At 36.2% G+C, this 25,380-nt stretch overlaps 1 protein-coding gene across 2 annotated transcripts in view; it reads left to right on the top strand.

The window, feature by feature from the left end:
- Positions 1 to 623: 623 nt before the first annotated feature.
- The window catches only part of CDKL5 (cyclin dependent kinase like 5), an 82,642-nt gene continuing 57,885 nt past the window's right edge, over positions 624 to 25,380 (top strand). For both annotated transcript variants that reach the window (XM_069874407.1, XM_069874397.1), the window contains exons 1-3: positions 624 to 852; positions 1,371 to 1,405; positions 25,219 to 25,264. In XM_069874407.1, the coding sequence (XP_069730508.1) occupies positions 789 to 852; positions 1,371 to 1,405; positions 25,219 to 25,264 (145 nt within the window). In that variant the 5' untranslated portion in view covers positions 624 to 788. The remainder of the gene's footprint in view (positions 853 to 1,370; positions 1,406 to 25,218; positions 25,265 to 25,380) is intronic.

Raw genomic sequence — 25,380 nt, 5'->3', positions numbered from 1 at the left:
TTTGGGAAACATGGAAAAAACCCCTTGAAAACATTTTTTGCTGTTTATTACATTTCTGTTAAATAAGCTGATAATGGAAAAAATTTACTAAATATGATTGCTAGTCAGGCCATCAAATAATTTCTTTCATTTTTTTTTTAACAATCACAGAAAATAGTAGTGGAATAGTATTTTTGTACTGTTCAATGTTCTTTCTACCTTATCCTTTTTGTTGTTACAGTGGACAACTAATAAGTTGAGTAAACACAATTTGTTTTTATACCTAGCTGTCAACTTACACCAAACTGAGGTCATAAGTAATTATAGTTGTCTTTTTCCTCACTGAGGTAATTCCTGTTGACATTTTTGTTTGCTTCTGTTGTACAGAAAATAACTTTTAAGTTAGTTATTATTGTTAAAGGCATCCTAAGTATGGGATTACAAGATCAAGTGTTTTGTCAGATACGCGTTCTCAGTAGATTCCATCCATTATACGTGTTGCTGAGGTCTCTTGATCCGGAATGTAGAAGTAAACTAATTGCCTGATACAATTGTATAGTGGTGTGATTTGTATGTTTACCACCACACTATCTCACTGAAATAAAACAAAGTACTAATTACATTATTTTCTCATCTTTCCCCAGGAAGCTACTCATTGCCTAGAAATTCAGAGTGTGAGAAGTCTGGCTCATCAAGTTGGAATTCCTTGTTTTTCCAAGAGCCTTTTCACAGTTGCCTTTTGAAAAATCTTTGGACGCTCCCCATTGTGCCATGTTTTGTGGCTCTCCCTGTAAGAGAAATTTGTCTTGATGAAGATTCCTAACATTGGTAATGTGATGAATAAATTTGAGATCCTTGGGGTTGTAGGTGAAGGTAAGTAGTATCCTAATAAAAAATGAATTGGAATTTTATTAGTCCTCTTTATGGTAGTAATTTTTTGTATGCAAACCATGTCTTGCATGCAGATCTTAAGAAAAACCAGTTTGTTCTCTACAGCTCCTTCTAATTCCATTCTCAGCTGGAAGGCAAAAGAAAAGGAAATGAAATGGGACAGGTTTTTTGAGTTTTGAGGGGTTTTCATCTGTGTTCTTTTTTTTTTTTAAAAGTTTACTATATTAAATTCTCTTTAGTGATACTGGGGAGATGCAAGTTATCAAACATGTCTGCGAGTGTATTTAGAAAAATAATTGCAGCATTTTAAAAGGTATTTACTTTCAAGCAATTTTTATGAAATGGTTTCAGTGCACAGAAACTTAGTGCAGTACCTGTATGTGCAAGTTCTGGATAACAATACTAGGAACAGTATTATTTCTATAGTGTGGAGGTGACTAAAGACTGTTTTATATTGCTGCTTTTTGTGTTTTGAGATTGTTTATCTCTTTTTCTTTCAGGAGCCTATGGTGTTGTACTTAAATGCAGACACAAGGTAAGTCAAGTTCTTTAAGTCAGAGAGAAATATTGGTATTTGGGTGAATCCATGATTTCTGATGAGAACCGAGATGTTACATGAGATGTTGCATGAGAAATGACAACTCAGCTGTGCTTTTCCTTGCAGTCAGTTATTCGGTTTTTTTCTAGTACCAAACTTCCATATTTTTTTTTTTTGACATTTGGCATTTGCCTGAAATATATTTGGTATTACTAGTGTTTCATTAATCTCAACTAAGCATTTTTTAAAAAGAAAAAAACATTGTTTTGCAATGCAGTTTATGCTCAAGCAGTCTCAATTGGAATGCTGATTTAATTGCAAAATTCTACTGTATAAGCACTTACCTGTCTTTAGGGAGCAGGGAGTGGGATCCATGTGGAATTTCTTCGGCTGTTCGACAATCAAACTGCAATAAGAAAGCACTGACTTTTGTGCTTGTTGATTTTGATTTGGAAGAGGAAGAAGTAGAAAAGAAAAGAAAAAACTCTTGTTTCAGACAAAAATGAAGTCTGTCAACACTATTTTAACTACTGTGGAAGCTGGATGTATCTGAACTTGCTGCTTGTCAATTGCGAACTCTGACATGAACTACTTTGCTGTCTTTGGAGCTGCAGTATAGTCATATATCAAAATGACTTCTACTTCTCTGAGGCAAAACCGTTCAGAATCATAAATGATTCATTTGCAGTGATCCAAGAATACGTTAAGTTTTTGTATGTAGTTCATAACTTTAGAAAAAGTTAACACTCTGCAGAGGATCTGCATTCCTGGGTTGGCTTTTAGCATATATGCAGGACTTTTGCAGGGGACAGGTAGCTGTATTTGGAGTGGCTTAGACTATTATATTGTCTTAAAAAAGGAATTAAAAATAGGACTTGAAAAGATCCTATGTCAAGGCGAAGCCTTGTTGGGTTTGGGGGAGACTAAAACAATGTAATGGCTTTGATAAATTGAATGTTTTAGGATAATATTTCAGGATGAAAGTTAGAGGTAGCTTTCTTCTTTACGGAAGGTAACCTCACCAAGACTCAAGTTTCTTGGATTTCCTGCGTTGCTGAGTGAAATTTAACCTCTGCATGTCTGCAGTCATGTCCTCACTCAGAAGAGTTCAGTACGCCAAGAGTATGGCATAGAGGCAGAATAATCTGTTGTCTCAGTTCCTTTGAGAAGACCTTATGGTATACTAGATGACTAGAAAGGCAAGGCTTTCTTTTAGCAGAAAAAGGTGCTTCTTCCTACAGCCTATTAACATTGCAGTGTTTTTGATGCGTGTATAGTGTATACCCGGCCAACCTTGGTCATGTTCCCTCGGTATGTACTGCTTTTCTTTTTGTGCAAAGCTAGCAATTATGTGTAAGAAGCTGAACATAGAAGTTATTTGTATTAATTTTTATAAATAGTAGTATTTATTATAAATAATGGCAGGATCACATTCTTGGCCATTTTTAAGTCATTGTATCTCCATTGTATTGGCGAGAGGTAGATCTTGTGTGAAATGGGGACCTGCCCTCCCCACTTGCAACAATTTTCCATCATATAATCCACTAGTGTTTTGCTAAATATGTAGCTTTTTGCTCCAGTGCATTTCATTGGAGGTGGGGGGAGTGTATGCATTCAAATAGGAGAGAATGATGTAAGGAACAAATACCTTATCATTATTATGTGCTTTTTTTATTTGCCAAGGAAACATTATCAGAAAAGCTAAAGTAGATCCTCTAGAATGACTGTATTTACGTTATTATACAGCATGTTTTTATCATCCTTTATTGCTAATTGTGGTTTGTGCATGAAGAGGACTTGTTTATCTGGGTTTTTTCCTGATGTGAGGCTAATACAAATAACGTTGAGATAAAGCAGATCTGATGTTCTGAAAAGCTTCTTTCTTTTTTTTTTCTTTTTATGAGAGCAGTTTTCATAAGGAAGTAAACTGGAGTATGTTGTGTTTGAAAATACTAGAAATACGTTTTTATATTAACAAACCATTAAAGTAGGCTATCTTGGCTTGTTTACTGAATCTCAGCTATGTTTTCTGAAAAGAAAAGCCACTAGAACAGTTCAGCAGTGTCAGAGAACACAGCTGAGGAAAAGAATCTTTGCTTATGTTTAAGACTTGTCAAATAGTTGCCCTTTAAACAAAACCACTATCCTCTTTACTTTGCAATGTGAGCTTGCAGCTTCCTGCAGAGTTATCCTTTGCTAATAGAAACTTAGGCACAAGTATTAGGACAACTCTGACATCAGATAAAAAACTAATAGGACAACATTGTGACATTGAATCAACAGAATAATAGAAAAGGGCTCTTGGAAAGCCGTAGGTGGTGTCCAAAGACAGACACACCAAAGAAAGTAGCCTCGAGGGAAGAATTAAGCTAAAAGTCAGTATGATATACTGTGAGATAATAAACTGTGCATACAGGGGGTAACATTGAGAACTGTAGCTATGAGTAGGAGGTGTTTATAGAAATGAGGTGAATACATCCTTAGATGAGACTGTGTCTAGGTGGACAAGATGACAACACTGGAACAAGGCTTTATTTGTTAGAATAAGGCAGAGCTCACCACAGAGGCAGGCTAGGAAGGACTCATGCTAACACGCAGTCAAGCCATAGCTGTACTAATGCTTTGAAAGCAGTGATTCTAACTTCTGCTTTAGTTCCCATTTGTTTTCTCTAACCAGGATTTTGTTGATGTTCAGTTGAATGTTTGAGAAGGGTAAGGATACAAGACTAACAAAAGTAATTTTTTCTTCAGAGCAGGATTTCGTTTATTATCTGGTAAATAAGGAATAGACTGTATCTTAAGAAATAGGCGTGAAACACCCAGACACCTAAGGTTGGTCATTGTATAAATAACGAAGTATGGTAGCTGATCGTTTTCCACTTTTAGACCTGCTGGTGTGGGGAGCTGGCAAAAACTTGCAGGAAAAAAATGCTGAAAATATGTAAAAGGGAAGATGCTGATGTACCTGTATCTGTAAATGTATGGGGATGTTATGGGTTAGCTAGGTGCGCAGGAAGGTACATGGTGATGCAAATCTAAATGCACGGTAGAAATGCATGAATTCTTTTAGATTTACCCTTTCTCTTGCAGTGTGCTATGTTACCAGAGTCCTTGGAGCGTGAGGGGATACAGTTTACAGATTTAGAAATTTAATGCCAGTTGTTGTTATCAGTAAATCTCCTGCCTAACAAGATGCCTTTTCTAGTCTTTTGGTTTTGATATGTATCTGGTTTTGGTTGTTCTTTGTAGTAGAAGAAATTTTTAGACCTTTTTGTTAAAAGATAAACACAACTGAATTCCCTTATTAAAAACAGACAAAAAGAAATGTTATTTACAGAATCACTTGGCCACTTCAGTGTGTTGATGAATACTGAAGAATAACCCCTTTACTTTAGGTTTAATACTTCCAGGCAATTTCCTCTTAGCTTCATATTTAATTTTGTCTTGTTTGAGCCTTCAATAATACTCTTGAATTGTCTTCTGATGAGTTTTGTGTGTGTGTCAGACTATCTGAAAGAAATATTTACTGACCTCTTAAGAAAGGTATAGTTTACTCATTAGACAACGTAATGGATATACCTATGTAACAGAATCATTAGATTTCATTTGAGAATATCAGGCTTTTCCATTTAGTCTATCACTAGATCCACTACTGATCAGCAGTGTCATAGTTTCCATGGTTTTTCCCTTTGAAATCAATGTTTTTTTGTTCCACTCCACTTCTGCACTCTTTGCACTGTTTATTTGTATTTTGCGCTCAGTCAGGAATTCCCTGTTTAGCAGTGCTGGCCAGCTTGAGAAACTTTTCCCAGCTCTCTTCATGTTGGAATGAGCTGTTCCTGTGCTTTGAGAAAGTCATCCTTGTAGAACAACCAACTCTCCTAGACCCCTTTACTCTTTAGGGCTTCCTCTAAGTAGATCCTTGAACAAGGTGAAATCTGATCTAGTGTAGGTCCAGGATTGTAATTCTGCTGTCCTTCTTTCTTAATTCTTTCTAGATCTTAAATTCCACTATATCATGGTGGTTTGCATCAGGAGATACTGGTCTGTTCTAATCCCAGTAAGAAAGGCACTCAGACTCTGTAATATGTCATTTAAAGTGCTATTTCTTTATACTGTTAGCTTTAATAAAGTAAAAAGGGTGCAAATAATCTTGCATCTCTTTAGATGCTGGGAACCTTGAGTTATGTGGCATCAAATGAGCCTCTGATTACGGTGCAACATACTGTGCAGACCGTGTCCGTTAGAAGAGGTTACCCTATTTTCATTATTCATGCTATTATCGGATTTTGTTACAAGAAAACTCAATCATTTCTATTGTCGAACAGAATGGATGTTGATGTGCAAACTTGCTGTTCTATTAGATTAAAGGCAAGGCCATGCAAGTGATAAAATTGTGGCTGCTGAGTGGGAGCTGCCTGCAGGCTCCTCTGGTACAATGAGCTGGCTGAGCGTTCCCTGTGGCCAAGGGCTTTGTGCCACAGGCCTGAGCTTCCTCAGGTTAGCTCTGATGTGGATCACCAACTCCTCGATGTACAATGGTCTTCTGATCAGGGTGACTGCACATTGTCATTGCCTCTTAGTTTATCATCAGCCTTTGCATTCCTATTGGTTCATTGGCCAGGTGTGTCAAGAAATTGCCTTTTGCATCTTCCAAAAATCTCCTGATAGCTTCCATCATGCTGTATTGCCCTTGCAGCAGATGTTGTAGTGCTCAGAGTGCTCTGTGAAAACTGGACTTTATTGTAAGGCTTCTCTTAATAAGTCTTTGTCTGTTTTGCTCTCTTGATCAGGTGCTTTGAAGCAGATGTCCACCCTTATGTCATCTGGGGTGTTCTGTCTTCTAACCCTCATACAAAAATTGACTTACCTATTTCAGAGCAAATGTCTGTGCATTCAAATCCCCCTTTCCTTTGCAAGATTCTCCTTGCCTTCGTAGCTCATCCTCCTCAAAATATCCTGAGTCTATTCATGACAGTGCTCCAGTCATACAAGCAATCTCACCACATTTTATGTAATTTTAGGGAGTGATTTCGTCATCTTGGATGATGGGTAGTTCAGGTAATGCATATTTCTATAAATGTGCACTGACTTCTAGTTCTTCCTGTTTGTTTCCTTTGACACTTGAATTTTGTGTGCTGGCAGCTGGGATCTGGTCATGCTGGTGCTTAATACTCCCACAAAATTCAGGACCTCCCTGATGTTATCATAAACATGGAGTTCTGAATGTGCCTGGTAGATGTTAAATCCCTTTTCCAACTCCTATATCTGCTGATGTTAACAATGTCTTAAACTGCTCTGACTGGAAATCTGCTAAACTTTCTTTTTATGTTGATGAGTTTCTCGTTAGTGTCGAAATTGAAAGTTAAGCGTACTTGTTTGTAAAAGTTGTGTTTATCTTAAGTATGTTGTTTTCTAACATTTTTGCTTTAGATCTGGTTTTAAAGGTTCTTTAGTTCTCCATGCATTAAAGCAAGTGCTTGGACTGAACAATACAGTCTTCATTGTAGTTCAACTTTTTTTCTGGTATTATCTTCTGTACTGAAATGGATACAACTCTTTCTTTTGGATTTGACTGATTTGACAGTAGTTCCTGTTTGGATGGCTGAGAAATGAAATGATGAGTAAATCAGAGTTCCCAAACTGAGCACAGATTGCTGTCTGTGTTTTTTCCCCTCAATGTTATAATCATTTTTCATGATGGAGATAGTATGAGCTTACATCAGACTTTTCTACTCATCTAGAGAATAAACTATCACTGTTATTTGAACCCTAGAATACTAGCTTTAGCTGTACTCATTCAGAAGTTTCTAGTTCTTGGCATTTGTATTTAATGAAACCTGTTGTAGTACTGTGAGTTAGGAGAGGTATTTCTTTCTGCTTTTGATAGAGATAGATACTAGGTACAATTTTGCTCTTCAACTTTTTAATGACTGATCTGTATGTAAATCTGAAAGTAGTACTGTTAAAAGTTATAGTAGACTGCAATGGGTAAGCAATAGAAAATAAAGCAGAGCATTAAGCATTGTATGGCAAGTGATTCAATTCAGGCAAAGCATATTTTAAATATTTATGTTTCTTCATATACAATTGATTTTCAAAATTAGAATCTTCCAGCAAATTTTGAATTGTTAGGACCATTTTAATACTCAGTTTCATCATTTCAAAGTAAAGCTGAAAGCTGAGTAATGCATAGACTTTTTCCAATCTATATATATGCATACCCTGATATACACGTAGAAATGATTTTGAGTCAGATGAGTTCACCTAGCTCAGTATCATAAAAGTGACTTTGTTAGAGGTAAACAATGTACTAAGAACTGGGCAGGCACATTGTGATACTCTCCAGAGTATTCACAGACTCTAATTGGTACAGTGCTACAGGAAAGTCATTATTGCCAGAATATTCTAGCACAAATTATGCCAGCAATGTATTTTTTTATTATCTTATCCGGTGCCTAAAGCCATCTGTCCTTTAAGTCTATTACTTGCCCTTACGTTCTGTTTAAAGTATTAACTGATATTTCTTGTGTATGTTGTGATATATTGTGTATTCTGTCCGTATGCATTTTTATATATAATTATCCTTCATAATTATCCTTCATCTAAAACCAGGTAAAAAGTACAGTGCCAGATCTTACTGTTTTATGTTTAGGATGTTACATATTCTTTCTCATCGTTGCTATTAGTATCTCATTGCTGCCTCTCTTTGCTTATGCCCTTAGATTTTTTGCTGAACTTTTTCTTTGATTTTTTTTTTTAATGTAATTAAAAGCCACATTGCTAATTTTCACTGGTAATCGATTGTGTTCTGGCTCTGTGGCAAGATTTTTATTTTTAGTCATGGCTGAGGGCAAATCTTTGTGCAGTTTACCATTTTCTTTCGGTTGTGGTAGCTTACCTGTGGAGGATAATTGCACTTAATGCTGTTGTTCTTTAGGGTAAAGCATCAGCTCCTTGATGGTTTTTTTGTGCTGAAACTTGTGCGAAATACGTACAGTGAACATGAGACCTGTATTGAGCTTCTGAAGCAAATAGTGTACTAGTAGCCAATGTTCATAGTAGTCAGAGTTGAGATCTGTCTTGAGTATTATGTGAGGAAATAGAGCTATTAGGCAAGCTATAGTGCTGAAAATCATGATTGTATCAATTTCACCATCAGGCAATGCATAATATTTCAAATTCCATCCAGGTAAGTCTGGTTTGAAATATTATGTGTTACAGCGTTTCTTTCATGGACTTGCATACTCTGTTTCTGTAGTGCTCCCTTAAGTACTGCAGTATGAGATGAGCTTGATTAGTTCTAATTCGCTTCAGTTATCACTTTACTATACAATATATATAAATGACATACAATGAACATCTAGAACTGCTTGCTATGCAGGATAGTTGCTAATGTGGTATTGAAAGTTTTGAAAGCTTTATTTGTCATTGATGTGTTGTGGCGTTTGTCTATACCTGAACCTGAACCTCTTCCATAGTCCTCTCGGTTCGCTGTGATGGAGGAAACAATCAGATTAGCATTATATTAATACTTTTAAAAATGTCATTGATATCAATGAAGTCTTGTAATATATTAAAGTGGAAAATTCATATGTGTACTGTTATTGCTCCAAAGATCAAATAGTTGTGCAGAATGGAGGGTAGAAACTAAGTTGCTGAGATCCCACAGGTTGAGAGGACAGCTGACTATTCTGTCTCTCTGCTTCCCGTAGGCTGTAGTATTCTCTGTATCACAAAGTTTCTGCCTGTTATTTCTTTCCCTCAAAGTCTTATTCCCATGTCACTTTCTGCATTTTTTGAGTTATATCATAAGGTATTTCTTAATAAAAACCATTAAAGCACTAACTTTGAGGAAACTATCCAACTCTAAAATTATTTACCCACTTCAGGAGAAATTAAAAAAAAATATAAAAAATAGCTCTGTTTAGTGTTGTCTCCATTTCCTAGAGGTCTGAGTCGTGGGATTAACTGAAGTAAACATTTGTTTTTCACACTTTTAAGGTTATGTAGGATAAGAGGATAAAGTAAAGTAGTTCCAGGTCTCTTTTTGATTGCTTTTGCTGCGTTATGTTGTCTTTTGTCCACTACTTCTGTTATAGATTGGTAAGGTATGCTCAGTTTCAAGGAGTTTTAATATTATTTTCTTTATGAACCCTTGCTGTCTTTTCCAGCCACATATAATGATTTCTTTTAGAGGACATGGCAAAGTTGTACAAAGCAAGTATGAAAATAACTACATTAAATTTAATGATTTTCATTATTCACGTTGGTCAGACCAATGGAATGGTGCTGCTTTGATGTCTGCAGTTGTGTTGTTTCCCTTTGGGTTGTTTATGATAATTCAGTGTACTGTCTGAAAGGTCCCTTGTATGATACTGTATACCCTTACCTCCTTCTTTGTGCTTGTCATGTTATGAACCGTGCTCAAATGGGGGTGGTATTCAGTATTCAAAATCGGTGTCCTTCCTTCCTCTTGCAAAGGCTAATTTAGAAATGGAAGGTGCAGGGGAAAGAAGAGAGCGTGCTTTCAGAGGGGAGAAACTAACTTGGTGTGGAAGGGGATATGGAGATTATTTTTTTTTTTTCAGGTGTGTGGAATTTAAAGCAGTACAATGTAAGGGTGTTACTCTTAGCACTATAAATGGGATGGAAGCCATGGTGACTTTGGGTAATAGAATTTCATGCAGAACAAAGCTGGGATAGAGACTTGATGCTGCAGAAGATCTTTGAAACAAAGCAAGAGAAACAGGTGCACATTCATACTCTGGTAATGCAGGTAATAGAGGGAGGCACAGGAGCCTGAGTTAAAAATAGCAAGAGTGATTCATTTTACCTTGGGAAGGATATGTGGAATGTATTACTGATGGATTTCAATTTAAATTAAGTCTAAGTTAAGTAATTTGTTGCAGTCATAGTATCTCAGGTTTTTTTAGTCACGCAGTTTCTTGCAGTTCGTCATGCTAGTGGCTCTAGATTAACCAGACATCTGTAGCACTTTTTCCTTTGTTTCTTAAATAAACTGCATGCCTTTCCAATAGCCTTTTTGCAAAATACGTTGCATGAATTCTTGCTCTGGGGCTAGTTAAACAAAGTGAAAGGTTACTGCTTATACTGCAAATAACAGTTTTTCCTTGGAATATTGCCAAATAATTAACATGCTCCTTAGTAGTTGCTGCATACTCCCATCTGCAAATGGATTATATATCATTACACTTGTATTAATACGGGAATCATATTCAGACCTGCAACAGTGTGTTCTGTGGCTGCTCCTAATGGCTCTTAATGGCAAACAGCTTGTAGTGTTGTATCTCATTCTAGTGCACTTAAAAGTAAGATTTCATTTACAAGTGTAGATGTGATGAGCACACAAAACAAGGCTATTGATACAAATTATTTTGTGCAAAAAGTTGAAAATGTTATGCTGAGAGTTAAAGTTTAAGAACCTGACTACAGTATTTCTTAAAAGCAGCAGCAGAATAAATGGAAATAGTGAGAATTTGAGACCTGATGTAGGGGTTTGCATCATTAAGAAATCAGTGATGCAGGCTAGGGAATTTATAGTTAATGCAAATCAATATATGGGAGAGGGAACAACATATGGCTAATTATAGAACTACATCTGTAGTAGCATGAACTTGCTTGAATACTTGATGCAGTTTAGTCTCGTCATCACATTGCAAATTACTGTGACACATAATTGATACAAGAAAGTTGTATTTCTGAATTTTAGACTCTGTTTTCCTGCAAGAGATTCTTGTGGACTACTTGAATTCTTGTAGGACATGTGGGCAGCTGTAACAGCACTAGGTTGATCAGTCATCTCTGGACACTATGTATTTAAATGACGGCCAGTGGAAAAAAAAAAAGGATAGTTCAGTTTTTGAGATAATCTTTCATGCATATTATTGAATGAAAAAATGGATCTGGATCACCCAGCTGGCCTTCAAAATCATTTGCAGAAACAGAGTTGATCTAAAATGTTACTACACTAAAGTATCTTGAATATTTCAATTATATAAATTTATTTTCTTAATTGTTTTCATCAGTTTAAAGCCTTTTTTTTTTTTTTTTAAGGCCAGGAGTCCTGGAAAAGGAACACTTGACAGTGTAGGTGAAACATTGATAACAATAGTAAAAACCTTCCCAGCATTTCTCTTTATCTAAAAGCTATGGGCGTTCTTGGCACGCTTACTTTTTCATCAGTGATGATTACAATGTTGTTTTTAAAATATTAACTTTAGAAATGCCCTTCTAAAAATCTGGAAAACTTTCAGGAACTTCTATTCAGAAAGAATAGAAAGATATAACTGGTCAAGTATAGCAGTACTTACTTCTCATTCAAAGCCTGAGCAACGATAAATGGGATGAAAAAGAAAAGTAGTTTCCACTTACGACGTTATAAAATTTCATGCAGAGAACTTAATTGTGCTAAAGGTGGTGTTTGATCTCCGCAAAAAGCCTCAGGGACTAGGCAAGACTGGCATCAGAGTATGACGATCAAGAAATTTTGGAAACAATAGGAAGCCAGACTGAGGCTGTTTTATTAAGACTGCATAGCACCCAGTGTTTTTTCTACTTATAGCAACTGTTACAGGTTTGCACAGAACTGGAAGTTGTCTTTGTGCCCTCTATACCTTACACATTACTGTTCTGTAACTCTCCAGAACACATGCTTCTATACTGCTGTATTTAACTGTACCTGGACAATAAAGCTCAATGAGTCTGCTGCTTGCTTTGGATTTAGTTCATTTGCTTGCTAGTGTGTCCTGTTCTAAAGGTTACCTATTTAGGCTTCTCCTAGTTTAATAAGGAAACCAAAACACTCTCTGCATTTACGAAGTATCTGAATTTTTACTATATTATCCTGAATTATGCTAGCTTACACTTGTAAATTAGACCAGTCTTATGCAAGTTCTTTTAAATCCTAACTCCTTACAACAAAATGGCTTAACTCTGCACGTTATGAAAAAACCACCTGCTTTATGGACTTCTATTTTAATTTTTCCAGATGCACAGCAAAGTGAGAATTTGATCCTGATAGCAAAGCTAACTCTTTGTTGGAAACAGATACCAACATTGCTCTTCAGTTTATAGTTGCTTGCACCTTAAAAACTTTGATAAACATCTTCTGTTTCTTCCTCAGTTTTACAATTGGAGCAACATCCTGGGTACAGCTTTTTTTTAATCAATAAAAAATATTCTTAAAACCTTGTTGTAAAGTTTCTTCTTGCACTTCTGCATGCATGTGTGCATACTCTCTCAATGCCTCCCCCAGTATCCTATTCATACTTGTCCTGATCTGTTAAATACTTCAGCAGAAACAAGATTCACAAATGCTTATGTTCTCTGAAAGATTTGTTGTTATTCTGTTTTCAGTTTGTAGTTTAGAATTGTGCCCGTATTAAACAACTGAGTATCAGTTGACCATAAAATCCTTTGAGAGACACAGCTTAGTTTGGGTGCTGCTGTACCTCCTAGTCCTTCAGTCCACAAACTGTCTTTATGATATTGAAGTTTTTCACCAATGTGTGTTATGAAGTATTTCTACATACAGTTCTAATAACAGAAGATAACCACTGATTCCAGTATGCTGAAAATTAATTGCGAAGCGGTTTTCTTAGACTTAACTTTGGCTGAGCAAGGTTGCTTTGGCCTTTTTTTTTTCCTCAAATTGTGAGGTTTTAGGTATAAAAACAGAGGTAGGTGACATTTCTGAATGTACTCATGCAGTGAGGTGTGGAAAGATGAAATTCTGTAGGGCCAAAAAAACTTGTTTCGCTGGTTACACCTACCTCTTATTTTGACAATGCACATCTTGACCAGGAGGCAAGCTATCTTCTTGAAATCAATTAACATTTCCAACAGAGATAGAGTAATGCAATGTTTATGCACTGAAATATGTTACAAGCAATGCCATCTGCAGAGTAAAGCTTACTAGCTGCTGCTTCTGCAGTATCGAATCTCCGGTGACTGTTTCTGCAAAAAAATCATCCAAGTGGTGCATACTTCACTCACCACACCCCCCAAAATAAAAAGTTCGTCAGGTAGTGAAAAATGGTGCTAAGAAATGTATGCAGCGTAGTAGCTGATGGAATTGGAGCCTGGGCTCTGAACCAGCTCTAGCTGTGTCTTTTGTGCTTCTACTGGAATAAATGTTGCTGTAGTGCTAAGGATTTAAAAGTATTTGGGAGACAAAAACGCATCTGTGGTAACTTCAGTGGTGACCTTTAGGAAGGCTTAAGAGAGGCCAGACAACATCTATTCCATAGATTCTAGCAAGTCTGGGGGAAGAAAAACAAAAGTGTGTGTGTGTGTGTATTACTGAAGATTAGCTTCTGTTGCTTGACCAACATCCTCTGAATTTCACATACACACTTGTACCAAGCCAGGCACAAGTGTGTATGTACACATTTATTTAGTTAATGAATTACAGCATGTGATCTCTTCTGGCCAGTTTTAGAAACTCATACTAGTCCTTTCCTTCTGTTTGCTCTTAGCAGATTTTTTACATGTGCTAGTGAGCACACTGTTTTGCTGATCCTTTTTATATGATCATGAGGAAAATTGAACACTTGTGCCTCAATATGAAATAAGAATGGCAGTAGTTCTGTTGTTTTATCAAAGTATTCAGCTGAAGCATACAAATCTTTAACAAAAATCTGAATGAAAACTTCAGAAGTGAGGGCTTGTGATTACATTTTCTCAGCTTTCACTCGTCTCTTCATCTGAAGATAATTTTTCAGGAACTTTCTGAAAAATTCTTGTTGCTCAAGCATCTTGTGCTGTTTTCCTTAACATATTTGTGTGGAGGAAGACAATCTCTTACCATTTTGAGCTACTAAAAGAAAAAAGTTAAAATGAAGCGTCTGTTTAATTTTGATATCTCTAGTTCCACAGTAAACAAGTCTCAGAATTCTCAACAGGACAACATGCCTTTTCTGAAAATATCTGGCTAGGAATCAAATTGTGAAGGCATAGATTATTCTCTTTCTCCAAATTTATTCTTTGCAGCAAAAGTAAAGGAATAATTAGGTCCAAGGATCATTTGTCCATGGATTTGTTTGGTGATTTTCCTCTTGATTTTTAGATTAGGGTAGGTTAACAATTAACATTCTGCAAGGCCACCTTTCTTTTTTGAAGAGATGGCAGTAGTTGACTATTCACTGTACTACCTGAATGAAACCTGTGTGAGGAGTTGGGTTGAGGGTTTTTTTTTAATGAGGATTTTAACTAGAATTAGAGTACCTAATGATTCATGTGTTAATGTTCTTTTATATTACTCATCACACCCAGAGCTTTGGCTATTTAATCTTCTGTTGTAATGTCATTTAAAAAAAAAAAGGAGTGTCACATCCGGAATCGTGTTATTATGAAACCAAGTCAGGTTTAGTACATTTGAACACAAACACGGCTCAACAAACTGCTGCTGAAGCTATTGTTTACGCTCTGTAACAGCAGAAGGTTTGCTACTCTAGCAGTTTACAAAGGACAGAAGGCAATCTTCCTCTGAAGAAACATCATTGTTTTTTTCATATCTGTATCTAGCTTAGACTAAGTACTACAGTGAAGCTCCAAGCTTACTTGTACAGTTTTAGATCTGAATTTTTGAAGTAATTTTAAATGTTTTGTATCCCCCTAATTGAATCTGAAGTAACAATACCATTATTAAATATTAATGAGAAATTTTACTAAACAAAATATTTGAAACCATATTCCATACAGAATTCTCAAAATTTTCTGATTGTTACTTTTTCTTTCATATCTCTTTAAATGTATCTTCATCATGCCTTGGAATGGAGAGAAATACAGTTCTAGGAGATCAACATATAACATACATTCTAAATTTGTATTTCTCTTATTACAGCTTCTCATGCAAATCCTTGTGCTCTTACTCAGTGATCTTATCTGAAACATTCTCTTGGAAGCTTAGCATAAGGAAAGGAGCTGCTTCTAATGGGGCCTTCTTTGCAAGTTATTTAAGGTTTTTGTTGATCTCAGGTAGTACCTTCCATTATAGCAGGAAAAGGAAATGCAAATCTCACATCAGAGGTATTTATAGCTACATGAAGACACTCGCCAGAGAACACGTACTTTATTCTCTGATGTGCAGATTAAGGAAGAAGGATGAGCTTCAGAAATTCTGGTCTTGCTGCTAGCTATGCCAGATTGCTTTGTGGGATGTGAGAATTGATGCTGCACTGTTACATTGGCAATGGAGAGATTCTTCAGTAACACAGTTGGGAATACTTTGTGTTTCTAGCATGTGTATTACAAACAATCTAGTGGACAGTAGTGATATTAGTGTAGCAATGGAACTCAAAGAACACTGATACAGAGAAGGTAGTATTTCTGAAGTTGCTAGTAGTTGAGCAGTGTTTCTGAAAGGTACCTTAAAAACACATGCGCACACAGAAGTTTGCACGTATGTGAAAAAGTAAAACATAAAAGCAGAAGAGTTTCAAAGTCAACTAACTAGGGTGGAATTGATCTCGCCCACTGTTTCAGTGCCTAGGTCTTGCATAACCACATTCCCTAGTTTATAGAAAGGGAGAGTCCAACATCCAAAAAGCATCTGGAAATTGATGAAATCTGTAATCTTCTGGCCAAGTCATCCCTCCCTCCCTTGCTTTTACGAGCTGTGGGGAAAGCCTTGACAGTGCACATTGAATATGTAATTCTCACCTGGCTAATGCTACAGGAGATAGACTCTACCTTAGGGACTATTTGAGGTTTTCTGTAGATTTATCGAGTCTTTTTTAAATGCAGAATATACTTGTTCTCAGTTTAAACTTAGCTTTGGAGATACGTTTCTATTTTAGACCTGGAGAAGGGCTTCAGGTTTTTTGCATGCACCAGTAGTTCTAATAAAAGAATGCTACTTTTCCCCTCAAATACAGTCTTGCTTATACATGCACTGTGATAAACTTACTTTTTAAATAAAGAATTCATCACATAAACCATATGGATACCCACACAGTTGTCACACAGCTGTCAGCTTCTAGTATTTGAGATGGTGTAGCTAGTAACCTGTTGCCTTCATCCCCCATACATACCAGAACTCTGTGGAATGATACTCATATGTGGGTTTAGTGAATTTGCAGCTATTTCTGAATTCTCACTGTTCCTTTGCTTTCAGTAAAATTTTAAATGTTCACAGATTCGTTTGCTTCTTTGTTATGCTGGCTTTAATGCTAACTTCTGAGCCTCGGTGCCTTATCCCACTGTCCTTTTCCAGTCTGTTTTTAGCCTGCATTTTTCTGCCTTTTCCTAGTCTCTTTAGCCTATATATTTCATGTCCATCAGCTCTTCATTTTGCTTTTTTTTAATCCCCTCTCCCTGCATATCATTTGCAGTCTTTGGGACAATAAATTTGGTGAGATCAAGACACTGTTTTGTCTTCCCCTTTGCCCAAGAAGTATTTGTATGCCACATTTGAGCAAACTTTCACCATGAACCTAAATTCTGCATGATGTCTTTTATTCCCTAGCTCAATGTGTTACAGGCAATGTGTACAGGCAATTTTTATTAGAATACCTTTTTTAATCTTCCTGAAACTTGTGTGATGTTTAGACATTTTTTTTTCTTTTTGAGATGTAAGAGAAAATATACTGATATATTCATGGGTCTTTAGATGCTGCAGAAACTACTCAAAATAAATCTACAAGCTATATTTCTCAAATTGGCTCCAAAGCTGAAATTTGATCTGTAGAAATGCTATTTTTATGAAGACTTCGCTGCTGTTCCTTTTTCATCAATTAGTAATAATGGAAGTCATCTTTGGGTGCAGGTTCCTTTATTTCCTCATGTATGTTCCACTTACCAAGAAAGTTAACTTACCATGCAACTTGTGTAGAGGCAGCCTTCCTGTCTCTCTAACCTCTGCAACAGTTTCTTTTTGAGGTATGAATCTTGCCTGCTGTCTTTTTTTTTAAAGCAGTTTGGATTGAATTTTAATCCTTAATGCTACTCTGTAAAGAGAAAATCTCTAAAAGGATTTCTGTTTTAAATGCTTGGCAGAGGAAAAGGGTAATTTTCTTGAGAGAAGAATTTTTCCTTTATTGCCCAAAGAATGCACTGTCTGTATAATCCTAGAGAAGAAAAGCCTTTCTTTCTCTGAAAACCTGAATGTAGAGACTTTGAGAAGAAATGAAGGTGTCCACTGAAATACAGATCAACATACGGGAAAAAAAGCTTTTAAAAAAATAGCTAAATGGAAAGGCTTAGGGAAGGCCATTGATTTAGGATTCTGTAGAGCATCCATCAGGCTGATAAGAAAAGAGTCAACAGTGAGATTAAGTGATCAAAAAATCATCATGAAACAACAGTCCTGCTCTATTGTAATGTTAAAACATTAGAAAAAAATGAGGACAAGAAAATAGTAACGACCTGCACCTATAGAGCTTTCCCTGTTACAAGATTGCCCTAGAATTTTGCTTTGATAAGAGCATAATGTCAACAAAATATCTCCTGAGAAAAAAAATTAAAGAGAAAAAAGATGTATTTTTTTAAATGCCACAGAATTCTTAAAGAGGGAAAAATAATTATTTTTCTCTCCATAATACTGTTCTATGCTGGAAGAAGTAGCCAAAGAACTGAGACTAGAAAAATACAGGTGGCACTTCCTATTCAAACTTGTCATCCCTTCCCTGGAGAACAACACAAAAATATTCTCATTAAAGATCTGAAAGAAATCAAAATGATGTTTGGATATTTGTGAGCCTTAGTGCTGCTTGAGGAGAAAGGAGATTCTACTGCTCTCTGGTAGTTGAAACACTGAATAAGCAAAATGTGGGCCCATTGCTGAGTGTGACAGGCAATTTATTGACAGCAGAGCCAGATAAGTCTGAGGTGCTTAGTGCCTTCTTTACTTTGGTCTTCACCAACAAAGTCTTCCAGGTCTATGTGCTTAGTCAAAGGGGTGAGGAAGAAGATGAACTACCAGCAGTGAGTGAAGACTGAGTTAGGAATTACTTAAGAAAATTCAGCCCGTGCAGTTTAATGGGACCAGACAGGCAGCTATCAAAGGTACTGAGTCCTTGCAGCAGTTCAGCTCTTGTTTGTCTTTGAAAGGTTGTGGAGGCAAGGAGAGGTACTTATTAAAAAGAGATCAACATTTGTTCTTCAAATTAAAAGAAACAAAATAATCCACACTCCAACTGACTTTACCCACAACTGGAAAATCCAAATGTGATTATCCTGCATTTCCCATACCTGCTTCAGCTGAATATGTGCTTTTATTTGATTTGCTTTTCAAATGCTTGTAGACCTGGAAAGACGACATGGTGAAAATACAAGTTATATATGTATGCACCTGTACAAGCATATAAACTTCCAGTATAGTCAATAGAAATGTAGTTAAGCAATAGAAGGAGATTCACTTCCTGCTTCTTTGGGGATGAAAGGTGCACTTTATTTACCTAAATATAACCTCCTGCTGCCATTGGTGAAACTTGGCGTGCTATGCTTTATCTCTGGCTTTTCCTCTGGGAAGTATACATCTCTAAATCCTCTGTCATTAATACCAATACCATGTGAGTATTGTACATACTTAGGGACTCTGAAACACTATTATATGCCTTTGTTTCATGTCTTGAGTGACTGGTCAACTTAGATCTGTTCAGCTGTGCTTGTTGAAGTAGAAATTTGAACACCCAACTGACGTGCAGATATCTGAATTTACATGTCTCAGTCTGCAACTGAATTCCACCTGAAGAGTTTTAGACTCAGGAACCTGCTTTACAAGTCTGAATTTGATTCATAGCAGGTCTTGTTTTACAGATTAAAAAAATGCCTGTCAGATTGTTGATAAGAAAAAAAATAGCCAGCAAAATTTAAAATGTGGAAGTAAACAATAGATTGTATTGGTTGCAGAAGGAGAGATTTCAAAATTAAAGCTTGATGCTTAGCCAGTTACACTGGGACTATTTTGATACTCAAAGTCGGAGTGATACTGAAGATTGACATTAATGCACGCTTAAAACAAACACCACCCCCAAGAAAAGAACAACAAATCAAACAAATAAGCCCCCAAAGCTGGTGTTTTCCAATAAGTTCTACTTGCTCTTGAGTTATGAGTTGTCCAGGGAAGGAGCATTACATTAGTAATAACGAAGAATTAAGTAATGCAGTGTGATTATAAGCGTCCTACTGACCTCTGCATTCATGGGGTCAGCAGTATCTTAAAAGAAACCATAAAGGTAGTACAGGTTGCCATCCTACTTTTTCACTTTATTATCACTTGTGTTCTGTATGTCAAGGTCATGATATAAGAAGTAATCAAATAATGCCAGTATCTACCCAATGCGATATTATGCTATTTATGAATGGCTTTATTTTATTCCAAAATTGTTTCATGGTTTCCAGACCTAAGAGGCAAAAATATCAAGTTGAGAAGGATTGGGGTATAAAACTGAAATGACTATTACTGACTTTTCAGGATCAGAAAAAAATTATAGCCATTTACCAACTTTAGGTTCTGTATTACATCGAGGATTGGGATTAAACAATACTGACAAATTGTAAAATTATAGATTAGTGCTACAATAGGATGAAATGAAGGCCAGATTATATAAAAAAAAATGGTACAATAATACTAGTTTACTGTGAAAAGCCAGAATAGCTGTGTTTATAGTACTAGAAAACTGCTTTTTATTCCAGATCCTTCTCATTACACCATGGTACAAATTCTTAGGACCACACATTTACTTTTTTGCTTGGAGAAAATTGTGACTAAATATGAAAACCCCATTTGGAACAATGGAAGTTTCAATGATAACCACTATCATCAGTCTAGTAGTTAGCAGAAATTACTGAGTAGGTTCATTTCCTTCAAGTGTTGTTTTCAGGGTAGTATTTTAGGGTTGTCAGAATTTTAAAATGCTAATGTTATAACCTTGGGTTAAAGAAAGTGCTCATTCCCAATGTTTTTGAAAAGCCATATCATATGTCAAGCCAGCCTTCAGCATAACGTAAGAGAGGATTCAGGGAGAATTTGCACAAAGCTAACTTCAGTCCAGAGATATGGCAACCCTTAGGCTTCTTTGGGAGTCTAAGGAAGTCACTTCTTCCATTTAAGCAGAGAGGACCGAGAGCGCATTAACTTTAATCCTGCACTGAATCACTCTGGGAGGGACTGACCTGCAAGGCTAATATTCATCTTTGTAACTTTTGTGGAAAGTAGAGGGGATGCAGTGCCATAAATTGGTAGATCTCAAGTTTCTGGAGAATACGAAATGCATACATTGTAATTCAGAATTCAGGTGTGTCTCCTAATAACTGCTCAAAGGAGAGTCAGCTACAGCAGGTTGCTCCAAATCTTGTCCTATCAGGTTTTTAATCTCTCTTAAGGCTATTCAGAATAGCTCCAGGGATGAGGGACATTCAAGATTGGTTGAGAGGTGCCTTCCAGCCCCAGCCATCCTGTGATTCTGTAAACTTACTGCAGTCTGGAGAGTTTCTTCCACCTGCAGAGGGGGAACCCTTTGGTGTCTCTCAAGCCTTCTTCTGGGAGCTGGCGCAGTTCAAAGGGGGACCCCAGTCTGTGAGCATGTGGATACAGATGAGTCACTCATTTAGCTTACACATTTATCCAATGGTTGGGTGAGAAATTCTTGCCATTTATCATTCCCTTAAATTACACTTCATTTAAACCAGGTAAATAGAATGGGTAATGCAAAGATTTACTCATAACATCTGAACAGACAAAAAAGTTGTTGCAAGCCTTTATGGAAAACAGAGATAAAGAAATTTGAGACGTTATGTCAATCTGCTTGCATTTAAAAAAAGAAAAAAAAAAAGGCTTTTCATCATTACACAGACTTGCTAGTCATTTCCTGATATTTCCTTCCAGAGTGGTTCAATCTAGTTCTTCCTTCTGTTTTTCCTTAACTAGGAGACAGTGTGGGCATCTTCTTTGAAGTGGATATGTGAGGTACATAGGTCTTCCTTCTGCTAAGTGTTCTGCTGCACTTAGCTGGTTAGTAAATAATATTCTGCTTTCATGAAATATAAAATTGAGTTGTAGCAGTTCGTTCTAGATATTTCTTAAGTAATCTGTAACATGTATGTGTTGGAAAAATTCTAATTAATTTACCAGTAAATAAAGGCATTATGAAAACTCAGGCGTGCTGTTCCATCATTATTTACCAGAGGCTCTGTCTTCGCCTAAAACTAAGCAGTAACTTTGAAAAAAATGAATTTCCTGCTTTTAGAGAAGCTACATTTTAAGTGACTCATTAAAAAAACAAATGCTTTACTGTCTTGTAATTGTTTCATGAGCTTCTGTTGCCTCTCTGGTGGTTGTTTAGTGTTCTGTGGTTTTTTTGCTGGAATCAAGATTATTGAAAGATCTATCCTAAACACTCAAATACTGCAGAATATAATCATACTTATGCAAGTCAAACCATACCACTTTATTCAGAAGAGGTACTAGCTTGGGATGTGTTTGGCAGCTTTTTTTTATTTTTTTTGGTGTTGCTGTTGTGATAATCTAAATTGTGTGAATATAATTATGAATTGGTGAGGATCAGATGACCATTTCTTTCCTACTGCTAGATTATTTTTATAAAATGTAAATATTGGCTATGAGTAGAGAATGCAATTGATTTCACTATTCCTAGCAGAAGTCAGGCATGCTTTTATCTTCAGGCGTTATACCCTTCTTCTTACACAAATGGAAAACAAGCATCAATCACAGGACATGCAGTATCGTATCTTAATATGCTGCTTCATATATCACCATAAAACCCTGATGCAATGTACTAGATACTGTAGGAGAAGCACCATCTGAATAAAGGCAGCAACATGCTTTTTCTCCATGGCACGTGCTTGGTATTGAATATCAATATCTCTAGTCACATGTTTGTTGATTTTTATGAACGCTAATTCTTTTGATTACTTAAAAATCCATGCTTGAGAAATTCTTTTAATCATATAGAGTCAGGAAGTAAAATTATAGCTGAACTAAGTAACTCCCTGAATGACATAATCTTATCTATCTTTTAAGAACTTTTTTCTATGTTTAAGCCTTGTGTCAAATTTTGTAGGATGAGGTCCTCCAAGAAGCCTAGACATGAATGTCTCTCCTTAGGGAGGAACAAAATGTTAGTAATGCAGCTCCTCAAAGTACCTGTTGTCTAGTCTCATTTTGATATTCTTTCACTTCAGGTTATTTAAATATTTAAATTTGTTTGGTTTAAGATAGGGAATATGTCATCTATAAATTTTTGGTTGCTTAATTATGCTACCATTAATGAGTACTTAAAAAATAAGGTGATAAAGCTTTTCAAATGAACATTTCTTAAATGTATTTTGAACTGTTTGGATAGCTTCCTTTCCTGTGTGTGTTGCTAACGTATTTATGTGCTAGTTCTTCATAGAGCCACACATGCTTTAAATACTGTGAATAGTCAAAATCCTACAGGCTGTTTGGTAATATACCTTACATAAGTCTTTGCAAGACTGTGACCCATGAATTTTCAAAACTTGATTTCCAAAATAATCACATTAACTGTACGTATCAGGGACAGTAGCATATAGCAGAGAAGCCACATGGGCCAGATACCTTGAATGGTACAGAATTGGTTTCTGAGTGAGGTAACAGCTTTTAACTTCCACATTTTTTTTTTCAGTGTACTTAGTCATTGCTTCAAGAATAAAAGTACAGCCAGTCAGTGGTTGCTGAGTTTTTTCTTTTCCTTCATGTGAAATGGATAAATTTGGCTCATCTGCAAAGTGATGTATGCGTACTGTCTAAATGTAGGCATGTTTCAGTCAGCAGAGGCTTTTCAGGGCAATTAGTATTCCTTTGCTGCAAAACCTTTCAGAGGCTTAATAAGCCAGAGCACCTAATAGTGAATACCAGAAGTCAAATAAGCTATATTTACTTACACTATTATCAGCGTTCCTTCATAGTGCTAGTAACGGTTAACTATTATTACTGTAGTTAGAGGTATTGAATGCAACAATGCTGAAACTTAGTAGTAATAATATAATCAGTAAAATAGTCTGCTCAGTTTAGTTTAGATGGGTCAGTTTGTAAGCTTCCTAAAATAAGACTAGGGACTGTATTTGACACTGAATTATAGAATCACTAGGTTGGAAAAGAACTTTGAGATTATCAAGTCCAATGGTTCCTGTCTACTACTAAATCATATCCTTAAGCTATAGACAAGCCTTTCAGAATCACTCTGAACCTGAAATGTGGATTATGTCCTCCATTCTGTCATCTTTTTCTTTGCTTTTCTGTAAACTGGTTGAGCAAAGGGTAGCGCTTGGACCTTTGTAGTATTTCAGCTGAATTTACGTAATGTATCAACCTTAAGATTAGACCAGTGTATATGAAGGGTAGGTTTCAGTACCAGAAAAGCAATGCAGGTTCTCTCTAAGATTTAGTAGCATGTGCTGCTTCTGCTGAACTGACCTTCTTCAGTGGGAGGTAGGTATAGATTGGTCACTTAAATCAATACACAACATAATGTTTCCAAGCTTTTCAGACAGGTGTTATAAATGGTGATCAAAGGATGTATAATTTTTAAGCATGTAAATTAGACACACATACATGTATGTGTATTCTGATGTTTGTTTGCCAACTCATTTTTGTTCAAAATGTTATAGACTTTCTTCAAAAGGCCTTAAAAGGCATTAATCACATTAGTCTTTCCAGGTGCATTTATTTTAAATGGGATCAAGTGTTTTACAGGTTCATGTGTTATAACCATTCGAAGTGAAAAATGGAGTAAATATTTCTGTTATTCAGTATTTTGTTATGCACACTTCTCCAGGTATTCCAAAAGGGCTTCACACTTTTATTGCAGTTCTCCAATCCAGCCTTAGTATGCAGTTTACATAGTGGGATGTCAAGGGTTTTATGAAACTGTGATGTTCAGAATTGGTGTGTAAGCTAGATCTAGCTCACCGGGTAACCCAGGTAGCCTACTGCCTGTCTGCTCACACAGCCTTATTCTGTGACTTTAAAGATTCTTCTCCACCACATTATGAAAATGCAGGCGCTGCATCATTGTATGAACAGACCTGCACTGGTCAATGTCATGCTGTCTATGTTTTGGCCGTGTAATGAACGAGTTCCTGCCCACACAAGAGAAATTTCTTCATTTAAGAGACAAATGTGACCTATTTGCTAAACCGTGACACCTATGATGAGCAGGTTTGGTGAGAATAGAGAATAATAGAGGAATACAAAGGCAGTGAGGCCTTTCAAACGCAATCAGTGATTCTGCTTTTGGATGGGCTTCTCTTAAGATGACAATTTTTCTTTAAGGAAGGAAAGAGAATTTACCTTTCTAGAATCAGATTCTTTTTGGGTATTTGAACTTTGAAACCAAAAAGCTTGTGGCAACCAAAATTACAGGTCTCATTGTAAGCCTTACCCACGTGCTAGTACAATATTTTCATTTCAGCTTACTAATAAGATAAGCACCCACACTTATACTTTGGTCAGATAAAAAATTGTTTGACATTCAGAAAAACTAAGCAAAAAGAGTCACCAAAACAACTCTACTGAAATTTTAACTGATATCTGGTACAAGGTATTTAAGTATGATTTTTTTGCATTTAACTCTGTTTTTTCATACTGAGATTCCTCTTTGTGGCCTTCTTGCTACACGTGTTTTTGTCTTGCGTTTCGCCTGAGGTATTTACCAGATTTTGAATTAATTTTGTTTTGCATTGTGAGATTTCTCTGAATGCTTTTTTGTTCGTTGTCTGATACTCGGAGGAGAAAAAAAAAAAACAACAGAAAAATCACAACAGATCTTGTTCATTTCCATTTCTTTGCTTTTCTCTTACAGGAGACACATGAAATTGTGGCTATCAAGAAATTCAAAGACAGTGAAGGTAACCTTTGCTGCTGCACAATCTTTCATGTCAATAACTGCATTGTTTAACTCTCCAGTTAAAGCAAGTCTCATATCAAGATGTGATTTTAAAATGATAAAGATTCTGAATTTGAC

This window comes from Phaenicophaeus curvirostris, chromosome 1 (assembly GCF_032191515.1).
Source record: "Phaenicophaeus curvirostris isolate KB17595 chromosome 1, BPBGC_Pcur_1.0, whole genome shotgun sequence".
NCBI classification, from domain to species: Eukaryota; Metazoa; Chordata; class Aves; order Cuculiformes; family Cuculidae; genus Phaenicophaeus; species Phaenicophaeus curvirostris.
The sequence above is the reverse complement of the archived record's forward strand: the minus strand, read 5'-3'. Positions and strand labels throughout refer to the sequence as shown.